This window comes from Lates calcarifer, linkage group LG13 (assembly GCF_001640805.2).
Source record: "Lates calcarifer isolate ASB-BC8 linkage group LG13, TLL_Latcal_v3, whole genome shotgun sequence".
Taxonomy (NCBI): Eukaryota; Metazoa; Chordata; class Actinopteri; family Centropomidae; genus Lates; species Lates calcarifer.
This window is the reverse complement of record NC_066845.1, coordinates 13,009,080-13,022,650: the sequence shown is the minus strand read 5'-3', so window position 1 is coordinate 13,022,650 and position 13,571 is coordinate 13,009,080. Positions and strand designations below refer to the sequence as shown.

The following is a 13,571-nucleotide window of genomic DNA, read 5'->3' as shown; positions in this document are numbered from 1 at the left end:
AGGTGTGATAGAGGTAAACAGTGTATTGAGAATTATAAGTCTCAGTATATGGCAATGCTGGACACTGACTCACTAACTGTAGGCTGAACTTGCGCTTTTCTTATAGAAGCCAGGAGCGCACAGAGACAAGAGATTCCCTCAGATGGTTTAAAATAAGCCCGAGCATCTTTGGCATTTGACTTCCAGGAAAATGCTTGAGAATGAGACATCGTTGCCTATTTCTTTTTTTAATAGTACAGTCACCATCACACAACTTCATCAACCGACCCTTCTGCAAAAAGCTGCATCATGGAGTAAGCAAATTGAAGGCAACAACCAATAAAATTCAAGAAACAATGAAAATTTTCAAGACGAAACAAACAAAATGTATTTGAAATGATATATTAAAAGTGCTTTTGATTTTCATGTCTCTCCTCTTTGACTGATGATCGACTCCACGCGCATTCATGGCCCGGGGAAAAGGCGCCCCAGACGTCCTCTCAGTAAAAATGTCCTGGAGGTCAGTTTGCTGCTGTTGCAGGTCCATCGTATTCAATTGGGAAAAAAGTTCAACCATCAGTGGTGATATTGTCATAGCGATTAGACTGTTTCTTATTTGTCTAAATTTCTTTATTTTTCTGTTTTTAAATTCTCACTTCAATTTTAATTCTTGGAGAACATAGCTTCGACAACATATATCGCACTCATTATAAGAAGCAAAAGGTTATATCAAAAAATTATTAGTATAGAATCACAGAAACCCTGGTTTAGAACCAGAAAAAATACAAAACAGAGAGGTACATAGACACAGGACAATTCTTATAATTGCTTGGAAACATTATTTTCCCGCTAAGTCTTGATTCTTTTTTTCTTACTGCGCATATGATGTTTTTCATTTTATTTGTATTTTTTACAAAAAAGGAAAATAAAGACTAGTATTTTACAAAATGAAGAGTATTGTTCTTGAAGATGAGGGTGGATTTACACAGGTGTAAAGTCCAGTTCCAATATTTTTCTGTACATAATGTATTCCATCACAGTCCCAGAAGACAGAAAAAAAGTAATGTCTTCCAAGTTTTCTCAGAAAAGGTCCTATATATAGTCTTCTTGAAGGAGGATGGGGTGAGGGGTGCTGAATTTTGGTCCTTTTTTTCCTCTCTTTTTTCCACTTTCTTATAAGGATCATTGGATGGACATGTAAGGCCAGTTGAAGCTGCTCCCGGATAATAGCATATCCCTGATGAGGGTTTCAATAGGAGTTTTACCTACCAAGCGGACGAAGAACAGCTGCTCGATTACCGACGAGGAGACGGTGCGCAGAGAGGGCAGCCGCAGCAGGAGCTTCCCAAAGCGGCTGGGCTGGTTCGGGTACTGGCTCCTCACGTACTCCTCCAGGGCGCACTGGGATTTCTCCTGTAGGCTCTCGATGTGAGCAGCGTCCGACAGGCCGCAGGCGTCTGAGAAGCACACACCAAAAACAAAAAAAAACAAAAAAACACACACTGTGGTTAGGCTCGTAACGTCTCCAAAACCCCAAGGTGTAGCACGTCGTGGAAAAAGTGTCTGGATCTGATATTATATTGTCGTTAAACTTTAACACTTCGGGGAACAAGTGGAACAATACGTGTAGACTCCAAAATATATTATTAAAATTTAGAATTTAAAATAAATCAGCCTCTCAGGTCACCAAACGTGCACAGAGAGCACACAGAGCTGAGGAGAAACAGTGCTGTTAAATACACATATTACTTTGAATCATAATTATTCTAAAATGTATAGCACTCACAATACATGCCTGATGAATTCGCTTAACGTTTTCTCTACAATATATGAACCACATGGTCATTTTCTTTCTTTCTTTTTTGCCTCACGTGGGCTTTGCTCTGGCAAGTGCACACTTTGCCATTCCCAATTTACGCCCTGCAAAAGCACTCTGGTTATCATTCAACATCAGCCTTTACGTGTTATTGACAAAGTGGAATGAACAAACACACTGCCCAAACATGCTACATCACACTGAGCGAGTGGGACTGTCATACAGAATAAACAAGGGGCTTTGCTGCTGGAGTAGGAGATGCACAGCACAGTGGAGGATATCTCTCTGCCTGCTCTTACAACAATCAACAAGAATATAGAGCTAAATGTCACGAAAACAGTGTTGTTAAGCGCTGTGGAGGAAGAAGTGATGGGGCAGTGGAGCAAAGGCGAAAGGTAGGGTATAGGGCCTAAAGGCCGCTGCTCTTGATGTCTGGACTCTGGGGATTCAAGTATAAGGAAACATAAACGGCACTGATGAATCTGAAATTACACTGGATGTAATGTGACCTAATTACTCTGCAATAAGCTGTTAAGTCATTTCGCTGCTCTTCTCTCCATAGACCACTCTTGGCCTGTTTTTCGATGGAGCCTATAGGACAGGCCGCTGGAAGCAATCAAATTTATTAGAGGAGGTGAAGTCAATAGTCACGCAGAAGCGACATAAAATGTCAGAAAATGAGCCTGTGCAACAACGCAGGCGAGACGTGTGTTTTGGTGCTCACTGGTGGGTTATGCAGCCGTGAGCAGTCACCCTTCAATATAGACAAAAGCATATAAGGCTTGTTAGTGAATTACGACGTTTTAGCCTGTTATAAAGAGAACTGTTTTTCACACAACCCAAGCATGCGTGTTCTGCTGCTTATAAACTGCTGTAAACGCAAGCAGCATAACCGCTGGCGTATATGGTCCCACATGGAGTCTAGGCTGTCCCCCTAAAAGATTCTGTATTGAGCTGTGCTTTTGTAGAAAGTACACGAGGAAGACAGCTTTAGTTTTCAAGCACTAATACATTAAAGACCGGACAGAGGCTTTTAAGCCTATTCGTGATCTCTCAGTGCTATAACTCACTATGGCCAGACACAATAACCTTATGAACCCGGGGGCAACGCTGAGATCTCGGGGTGATTTACTGTGACCTTAGTCCGGCCGGTCAGTGCCCCATGTATGCAAATCCCCGTGGATTAACGCTGAGTGTCCCCTTTAAAATCTACAGCAATCAATACGGTTGAAATTAATTACATTTGGAAATTTCTTGTAAATTATAATACCTGGCGTGAATGTTGCAACGCAACGATATAAGGGTTTCTTAGCATTGCAGGGAATAGGGTGCAGTTGAATGTACGTGTCAAGAGAAAGCTGGTCAAAGACACCCCATAGTTCTCCATAAGGCCTGCCTGCAACCCTGCACCCCACTACCTCAATAGACTGGGACATAGAAGCAGATAGCTTCCAGATTCGCAAACGACTATTTCTGTGGTAGGTTAGCAAAGGCAACACACTGCTGTGTGCACATGTGGATAAAGAGTTAATGTAAGACAATGATCCTGAACTGTGGTGAAATAGTTTAGCCTGGCCACCATTATTTGTGCATCAAATACTGACAAGTCTGGTGTTATTAAAGGCAAACAATCCACGCTGGTCTTGGCAAAGTGCCACGTGACTTGTTATAGCCAACACCAGTTGTAGCCTATCAACCTAACTAAATGATCTGTTAGAAAACATGGTGGCTGTTAATGTGTGTATGAAGTTTCTCTGGGTAATCTGGGGTGAATTGCTGAAACGCCGGGTAATAGGAAAATATGGTCAAAAAATGTCAGTGCACAAGGTTACATTACAGGATGAGTAGGCTAATAGTAAATAAAGTGAATCTAAGAGGCTGTCACGTTACTCAAGTACGGAAACTGAGGCAAAATACGTATTTATTTGTGTTAAAACATATATTTACCTCTCAGCATGAATTCAAAATTTGGCGTGTCAAATTAACCTAGTTGCCAAACCCCAAAACTGAAAGTAGTTATTATGGCTCCTGAAACTAAAAATATATATATAAAAAACTGAAAGTCCTCTAACTGTAGGAAAACCTATGTGGTAATGTCGTATTCGCCAAAAAGGGAAAATTGAATGTTGAGGATGGTTTAGTAGATGGAATACAATCTCTGAGTTCCTATTTCCAAGTTTGGTGAGCACTCTAACTTTAAGTTTGGATAATTTAGATCCTGATAACATTTAGAGCTTATTATCACTTAAACACACTAGGTGACATTTTAATATGGCATGGGAGACATTTTCACCAATATAATATAATATAATATAATATAATATAATATAATATAATATAATATAATATAATATAAAACAATAAAGGCAATGTACATATGTCCTTGTAGATCCCGGAGACGATAAGTAAATAATAAACAATAATTACTAAAATATGCTAGAGGACAAGTGTGACCACTCTCAATATAAAATGGAGTTAAGACGCTTTCTAGGGATATTGAAAGTGGGATTTTTTTCTATATAAATCCAAATCTGAAAACCACAATAAAACTGAATATTTTATCACAAACGTATCCAATTATAGATTATGTACAACCATGTTACAGAATTTTGGAACGGACAAAATATGAGACAATGAGGCCAAAACTTTGAGATAAGTTCTGAGGTAGTTTGGGGCCTGTAAGCAAGTGAATTTCGACTTTCCTCTCCCTTCCCATCATCACCAGACTCCCTTGACATAACAGGCCTAATGGCAGCAAGTGTACACAACCAACTCCAAAATAGCATCTAAATTACGCACCGAGAGTAAATGAGGACCTTTAGGACCTTGCCCCAGTCAGCCATCAATTAAGCTATCAACAATGTAGGTTACTTTTGAAAATTACTGCTGATGACTTTCCAAAGCGCGTGAGAGAAGAGAAACTATCCCCAATAACTAAGAAAATTAATAGGTCAGCTAAGATTAATCTACAAACAGTCCATACAGCAGTGTTACTCATGTGTCCTACAGAAGCGATGCACTGACATATGAGTCAACTTCCATCAGCTTTTTTTTGATCTCAGTCTGCTAAGGATTATTTCCTGCCCCCCAAGACATGTGTTTGTGCACGCAAAACAAGGATAAAAGCACGCACCAACACTCATAAATGCATCAGCTGTCATATATCACCCAGTGATGGACTATTTCATCTTTACGCTCAATTATATGACACCTGTTCCAAAATTTATGGACGCGAACCTTCAATTCTCGGTCTCGGCTCAGACGCGTTCAAAAAAAGTTTAACTCAACAATTATAAAATATTGACACAGCTATATGAGACTGTCAGTTGTCTCCTATTTAGAAAGCACTGAACTGAGCGTCACACTTAAAAACTTGATGCGCTCACTCAATCTGGATTTGTTTACACGTCTTACGCTGCGGCTACAACTGACATGGGAATGCATGTAAGTGGATATGTAGCAAGCTGTTGACAAAATAGCTATTCCATCGGCAACACAAACATCTCGTAAACTCAGATTTGTGACCAGCCTATACTTGACAGCCATATTCGTGATGCCACAGTGCTTCGCCCTGCGAGCCTCGCTCCCAGTAACATAACTGTAACTAGGCCTCATTTGATTATAGACATGTATGTATGTGACATGTTGGGCACCCACCTGATGTAAAAAGCACGATGGCCTTGAGGCAGCTGTACTCTGCCGAGTCTACGTGCAGGGTCTTAAGCTTCTCCACTTGCTCCTGGAAGATCCGGATGTGATCCATGAAAGCCACGACGCGGTCCGCGGACATCGGGGAGGCGTGGAGGCCCGCCGCGGCGAGCAGAGGGGCCACATGCAGAGGCATGGAGCACTGGGCCGCGTTAAGCACAAACAACTCGCTCCACGTCAGCCTGAGAAGGGACACCTGGTCGGTGATCTGCAGGTCGGGAAAGAAAGGGATGTTTCTCGCCCACTCCACGGCGCTGAAGAGCAAACGAGCTGCCAGCTCGCAGATGTTCTCGATGCCCATGATATTGTTGGGCTGCATGCACTGGCTCCCGTACCGGGACGTCGGGTAAGGCTCGGCCCGCAGCAATAACGAGATGTATCCGGACAGATAGCAATGGCCATTCAGAGGGTCCCCGTTCGTCAGCGCGTACTGGCCTGGGTTGGGCTGGGTTGGAGGCATTCGTCCTCGCTGAACCGCTGACAAAAAGAAAGAGAAAAAGAGGAAATGTGCATCCAGGACTGATAAACATTGTTCATGAGTAGTACAAGCGTCAGGCAAGCTACAGCTAGTGTGCTTCTTCTCAGTGAAACGGCATGCACTGAAATCTAAATTCAGCACGCTCTCTCAAAACATATTGACTAGTGTGTGCTGTTTGTAAGACTATAATATTCCTGAGCAAATTATTCTATCGACAACATAAACATCTCATCAAAACAGATGTGCTGTGTCCCTCAACCTTCACACTGATTGCATTTGTATTTAGGGATGCAGGCTACATGGGCTGAGTGCAAAATGAAAATACATCCACTTTAGACAGAAAACACACACATTTTCTCCTATCTAAAAGTAAATTTACAAAATTTACTATTGTGTATATTTCAAGGCGCAACTGCACGATGGATGCAGTAGCCTAGTTATATTACTTTAGCATTACATTTATGTGGGTTTTTGCTTATTTTAATAATTATTAATTGGGGCCAAACATATTACAAATATGACTGATAATTACTGTTAAATGTAGTCACATTTGTACATTTTACCCACACCAAAAGGTCAGCTGGGAATAAAAGGAATTCAGCTATTGTTAAATATTAAAAATAAAATATTAATCTAACTCAGTGCACATTATACGTGGGCTTGCAGTGTGTGCCACAAATAGTAGATTTAAAATGAGGGATGTTTGCATAAATTAGAATAAAACACTTGACATATGGGGGAAAGTTATACGGCCTGTAATGCAGCAGGCAAAACAATTAGCCATGAACAACTTCAGCGGCATTATTCAGTGTGTCTGAGCTGTCTAGTCAGCACAAGGAGCCGGAGAGAGACGTGGGTTTGTAGTGTGTTCATTTTACATTCACACACACGGCTTACAAACCCTACTGTACGATTATAAATTAGATAGCTGCACATACTTATGGAAGAGACTATTAGCCTTGCACACTGTACACACACAGAGAGACACACTGCACACACACATTTAAGCTATACACACACACACACACTCACACAGGCAGACATACAGACACACACACATACACACAACCCATCTTCTGCTCTAAAATCTATACATAAAATAGGCCTGTTAGGCTCAATGCCTTTGCTTGATAATAGTACAGTTTAGACTGCAAGGAAAACATAATAAAAGGGTCAGCTAGACGAGCCGCTTTGTTCAGGCGACCTGCATTCACAAGCATAGCCGCTGTGGCTGCACTGGCCTTTTACCCTTCTCTCACATAGGCAGAGAGACTAATCATTCATGCAAACATCCCTCAAAAACATGGATGGAGACTGCAGTATGCCCAGCCATATAGCCTGTGACCTTAATGCAACATGGCAACCCTGTTCGTCTGCTACTAGGATGCGTAATCATGAGTGGGCTTTAAAATATATATATTCACCTTCCCGCCGCATTCCCACTTTTAAACACTTCTTCAGCCGGCAGTATTGGCATTGATTTCGGTGGTGCTGGTCAATGGGACAGTTCCTATTGGCACGACATGAGTATGTTAAGTTCCTCCGTACACTCCTCTTGAAGAAACTTTTGCATCCCTCGCAGGTGAACTGGCCGTAGTGTTTGCCGCTCGATTTGTCTCCGCAAACCACACATTCAATATGCTGCTGACTCTGTCCAGAATTTTGACTCCCCTTGTCCCCGGCGGTCCCCGGTGTGGACGGGGGTCCCGGCTGACTGGGGGTCTGCGGAGTGTGCGGCGCCGCCGACGCCGCCTGCTGCTGCTCCCTCGCCGGCTGCGCTGCTGGGTTGGGGCCGCTCGGAGGTCCTCCGGCCACGTCTTCCTGCGGATCTCGCCAGACGCTAACTACCATTGCCATATCTCGGCCCCGGAAAGTGCTATAAAGCGAAATGATCGCCGGTGTTTATGAAGCGTAGAGGAGGAAAAAAAAATAGATCTCAAAAGACGGGGCAGTGCAAAGTCAAATCGGAGCACGCAATCTCATATGGGGTAAGAAGGGAAGTACAACGCGATCAATACATTCAAAATACAGGAGGGCGATTGAATAGGCACCCGATCAGGATTTGCAAGTATCGGGAGGCCAGTTCCAAGGTAAATTGCAGTCAGCCATTCAGGAATCCCTAATCTTGTAGGAAAACCCGAGTCCAGACGTAACAAATTGCAGTTTGATATAAAATAGCCACAAAGGAAAGGCAGGAGCGATTCACATGGACGCAGGAACGAGTAAAAAAAAACCTTTTGCTGGAAAGACACGCGATCCAAAGTGCTGCGGAGATAAATTCCTTTCTCTTTTCTTCCCCTTGCTCCTTTACACTCCCGTCTTCGTCGTATAGGAGGGGAGGAAAAACTGAAGAGCTGGATTTTTACATCTATATTCTTAAATAAACCTCATCATCTCGCCCAGCAGCGAAAGAAAACCGCGTCGCCGAATGAAGTGCCCATGTATAGTTTCACCTCTCTCCAGCAGGAGGAATGGAGATACGAAGAGAAAAGATAAAAAAAGAAGAGGAAAAACACCAACAACTAATAGAATATGCAAGAAGAAGGAGAGACCCAAAAATGAATGCGCTTAAACGGGAGGACCAGCAGAGCAATGTTTCCGAAACGGGGGATCTGCGCGAATGTCTGTATATAGTGAACTTTGACACTACTATTGAAACTGACACGTTTCTATGGAGATCGCTGCGCCTTATATGGTGCTCATGTCAAGGAGCCAAGAGAGGGGCTGCTGGAGACTGATAATCAAAGGCGACTGACTGGCCAGAGCCCTGCATAGAGGAGGAGGAGAGGAGGAGAGGGGGGGGATAGGGAGAGAGAGAAAATGGGAGGCTAAGGTTATAGCCAAGCCCTCTCTTTCTCTCCATTGGTTAGAGTCCCCCTCTGTTCATTCACTGCAAAAAATGTCCATCCCGATAACTCACTGGGTCTCGTGTTCAAATCTTAAAATGTTATTTTTCTCCTGAAAACACATCGGAAAAAATGCAAGTACAGTTTACAGAATTCCACCTGGTTCCAGTAGCAGTCCGAATCGCTCGTAGCGTTTTTTTAGGAGTAAGTATCTTCAATTGAGGCTGAGTATACGGGGAGATTCCTTTAAAAATTAACGGTCGATGTAATAAAATTTACAGTGATGCGCCTGTTGGCATCAGAAACAAGTGGAAGCATCTCGTCCCGATGGACGATTCAGTCTCCTGTTTGGGTAAATCCAAGATTTCCAGACTCAATAGCCCGCTGAAGCGACTGATAGCCGGGGATGGATATTTTTTGCAGTGTTGCCATCTACGACTGGAGGGGCTGGGGGGCTCTGACAGGCACAATTTACATTGAGCTCGCCCCGCGCTGCTATTTACTTTGAAACCTGATTAGTATGGGCCGTCTATTGTCACCAAAAAGAGGAAGAAACCCTGGATAGAATAGCTGAAAAAGCGGGGTAAAGGCAAGGGGGGGACAAAGGTTTTACGCACGACAGATAAACCAAAAACTGTGCGCAGCGGCGAATGGGGGGACTCTGGCTCAGAAATTCCCCAAAGTTTCAAAATGGTTTGTTTTGGACCAGTATCTTTATTATAGAATTAGCGGGTGTCATTATTGGTCTGAAGCGGATTTATATTTTCACACGTTGCTTTGTCTTTGGCATGCGCATTGCGGTACATCCTTGTCTGTAATCGGCACAGTCTCGCTGATTAAAACTTACAATTTAGTTTAAAGGAGCTTATAAAGGGAGGAATATGTCAATGGGGAGACTGATGCATTAAAGACAGTGTGTTATACAAACGGGATGCCGAGCCAGCGGCCGAAAATCTCTAAAAATAGACGGAGCAATAAGCAATATTCAATAATTACCGAGGTCCTGTAGTCTCCACAATCACTGAGCTGGTGTCACATTATGTCTTAATAATGACAGTAATTCAAAATCATGTGAAGTTGCAGGGAATTTGCATGGGGATTCCGGCTTTTTTGTATCAGGGTTTCTGCAGGCTTACCACCTCTCCAACTCAAAAATGTCTGGATCGCGCTGCCATCTAGCGTACGTTGTACAATTACAACCTCATATTAATGCATGCACAAGTCATCAAACATGAATTTTTTAAAACTTAAAAGTTGATTTTAAAAATACAATAAGCCCAAATTTTGCGCACCGTTTCTCTCGTGTTTTTTGGCTTTCTGAAAAGCAAAAACTTCTGATGTTAAGGCTGTAGAACCAAAAAAAAAAAAAAAAAAAAAAAAAAAACTTTGAAAGAACAACAGTAAATATAGATTATATTACAGGAAAATAAAAACAATCTCAAAAGTGCACTACCATTTTGATTACACCTGATATAGATGGGGCGTAAAGTCAAAATCACGTGCGTAAATCCTCGCCAAAAACATTGTAATGCACCATGTTGGAAAAGAATAACCATTCATAATACATCAAATTATCGTTCAATAAAAATAAACAAAGTGCTTGTATACAGATCTTTAAGCACACAGAGATATCAGTAGATAGAATGGAGCGTAAATATGCAAGTGCCCCCTTTGGAAACGCATAGGAGGGATGGGTTGTTTTTTAAGTATTCAACATGAGAGCTCTCTCTCCCGTCCCTGTCTCGGACACTCCACTGAAAACTCCCCGGCCATGTCTCCAGCTCTTTGAAAAGGTGAAACCAATAAGATTAAATCGGACAAAGAATTTTTTCTGTAAGTGTATCATTAAGATTTAACTCCACAGATTGGAAAAAAGGGGGCTCCGCAGGAGCAGAGGAGAGGAGAGTGAGAGTGAGGGGGACAGCGAATGGGAGCAGGGTAGAGAGGCTCTAATAGAAAGCTGGGGAAACGGCGAGAGAAAAAGGAGAAAGTGGACAGCAGGACATTAAAAGAAGAAGCACCAGCGACGGCGGTTACCAGAAGAGGAGCAGCTTTCTACCTGGATAAAACCGGCCACCGATGAGGCAAGTAACACTATTTACTTCTCACTTCTCCTACGCTACACACGCATGGCTCTAAACGCAAGGCTACATTCTCTGTGTCACGCCACATGACCGTTAACTTCAAACCGTGGAGTCGACCCCGGCAGTGTCAGACTCACAACTTTTTAATGGACAGCCGCATCTTTTCTCCACATTATCGCCGATTATTGAGACTCGTTTCGCCGTTTCCCAGCTGTCCTCACCGATTTGTACATCAGATAGTAGTAATGTTATTACAGGCTGGTTGTAGTGCCGCTGGACATGGGGGGCTTTTTTTTTTTTACACCGTCCCGTGCACCTCACCTGCGAGGCTATTTGTTGTTTGAACACATTGTGAAAAGATCGATAGCAGGCTGTTTGTCTCAGCGATAGTGTCACCGGATTAAAAGGCTGATCAAGGAGACCAGCCGCTGCCCATCTTTTACTCTCTTTTCAAAGTGCCAGTATAGCCTCTGTTCTGACAAATGGAAAAAAAAATTATATATATATATATATATATATATATATATATATATATATATATATATATATATATATATATATATATAGATTCACGCAAAATCTCATGTCAGAAAAGGCAGCAGAGAGGAAATGTAAGAGGACATGCAATGTCATTTATCAGAGCAGCAATGTTGATATAAAGGGATTGTAATAAAAACTGAAAACTAAAATAAATGATGTAGCAACGTGGGCCAGGTTCAATTATTCCAAACAGCTTTGTAAAATAACACTACATAATAACACTGACTTTAATCCTGCATGTATTGAGTTCATGCTAATTAATTATTTTTACGTGAGCCAAGTAATATTTATTTTCCATTTCCTATTCTTTCAGGGCTCTACTTTGTCTTATTTGAATAGTAAAATATGCATGCCTCTATAATGTATTAAGTGACTGAAAACACGTTAAGAATTACACAATCACATTATTATTAAACATGTCTTTCAGGTAATGGATACATTTGCGCACTACATGGCAGCCGTCTTATACTGTAATCCAATACTGTGATGAAGTGATCTCTGAATATTAAGGTTCAATCTGACTTTTTCTGTTTCAATCAAAATTGAATAATCCACGAATGGATTGCTGGATGACTGTTTAAATTTCCCTCGTGTGAAAGTTTTGTCAGACGGCTTTATTGGTTAAATATTTATGGGGATTTAAAAAAAAAATAAAAAAAGAAGCACAGAACAGTTTTGCCAAATCTGTGATGATCAGTAAGTGAGTCCCCCTTTTTTAAACGGGGACAGTGGGGCATTATAAAGCTCACGAAATGCAGCTTTAATGCAGCAGAAACCAACAAGCAGCTCTATCAGTTGGGAAAACACTGAGGTCATAAGTGCAAGGCCCCTCAATAAAACAACAGATGACCACAAGAACGCGTTTCAGAGCATTTAAAATGATGCAGAGCGATGCAGAGATTTATAAATGGTCGAGGGTCTGTTTATTATTGATTGTGTGTAATCACATCAGGGTTATAACCACAGCATACAGTCAATAAGACACTGCATGGGCTTAGAGGGTGATTCGCTTTTCCAGGGGGCCTCTGTTCAAAACGTCTCCTGTGTGTACACACGAGTGTTATGTTTCTGGACGCCGGGCTGTAGAGGGCCACATGCAGCTGATGCTGATCCCTGCGACTCCAAACATCTGTCAGCAAAATTAAAATAATTCAACAACCAAAGACGGAATGCTGTGATGGACACCCTTTATGCGGTGGAACTATAAGCATCGTTACACATCTCCATGTTGGGTCCTGGCCGTTTGTTTGAATAATAGACACTGATTAATAGTCAAATTGAGCATGTGTGGCAGTAAGATGCAGTTCCAAACCTCCAAAATAACTTAACACGTGTTGGACTGTGCTTCTGTGTAGCATGGGGAAGTTTGTGACTAGTTATTTCCATTAATAATGAAGTTAGTTATGATTTAGTAAGTAAACAGCTTATGCGCTGCTGACAATGCCATTACACGGTTTTGCCTGTTAGGCTATTTATAGTAGATGGTAATTTGTACTTTCTATTAAATGTTTTTATTAATTGTGGGAGCACAAAGGATTATTAGGGCAATGTTTTTCCACATTTCCTAGTAAAAAAAATAAAAATAAAATGTAGATGCAGAAGTACACTACCTTACAGGATATGTGCCATATTGACAACAGTCTCTTGTCTTACTTTGAACAGTATGTTTTTGAATATAATTTTTTTTACAAATGTGTCTCCGGATCATTTGCTTGTTACAAGTGAGCAGTAACCCTGCAGTGGAAGATTGATTTGTGCTGTTTTAGTTGGGCAACAAGGACGAATTTATTTTTCTTAATTAAGCTGAAATCAGTCAATTTTAAAATGACAGTAAAGCTTTCGACCTGATAGAGGCAACAGTGATTTGGACATGGTTTTAAAAGTAGGAGCCCATTTACTACAGTGAAGTTAGTGTAACTTCTCTCAACATCTCTACAGCCCATACTTAAAAACTGGCACATGGAGAAAAAAAAAGTCTGATTTTCACCGTGCGTAGTGCGCTAAACACACAACGAACACTAACACTCATATTTTTGCAAGTTCTAATTAAAAACCAAAATCAAACTTGTTCTTATGTTTGAATTGGAGGTTTTGTTGCTTTGAGTGGTTGAGTGTTGAAA

General features: G+C 41.6%; 1 protein-coding gene across 1 annotated transcript; it reads right to left on the bottom strand.

Moving 5' to 3' along the window:
- Window positions 1-208: 208 nt before the first annotated feature.
- On the bottom strand, window positions 209-8,607 carry nr2f1a (nuclear receptor subfamily 2, group F, member 1a). Its single transcript, XM_018668788.2, has 3 exons — window positions 7,406-8,607; window positions 5,453-5,980; window positions 209-1,436 (listed from the first exon to the last, which is right to left on the bottom strand). Exons 1-3 carry the CDS (start codon window positions 7,836-7,838, stop codon window positions 1,162-1,164), a joined length of 1,236 nt encoding a protein of 411 aa, XP_018524304.1. The 5' UTR covers window positions 7,839-8,607; the 3' UTR covers window positions 209-1,161.
- Between the last annotated feature and the right edge of the window lie 4,964 nt (window positions 8,608-13,571).

Excerpts from the sequence above, each read along its gene's own strand:
- nr2f1a (XM_018668788.2), bottom strand. The coding sequence starts at position 7,838 with ATGGCAATGGTAGTTAGCGTCTGGCGAGATCCGCAGGAAGACGTGGCC. Across the intron at positions 5,981-7,405 it reads AGTGGGAATGCGGCGGGAAG|CGGTTCAGCGAGGACGAATG; the intron begins GTGAATATATAT and ends TCTTTTTGTCAG. Across the intron at positions 1,437-5,452 it reads CATCGTGCTTTTTACATCAG|ACGCCTGCGGCCTGTCGGAC; the intron begins GTGGGTGCCCAA and ends TGTGCTTCTCAG.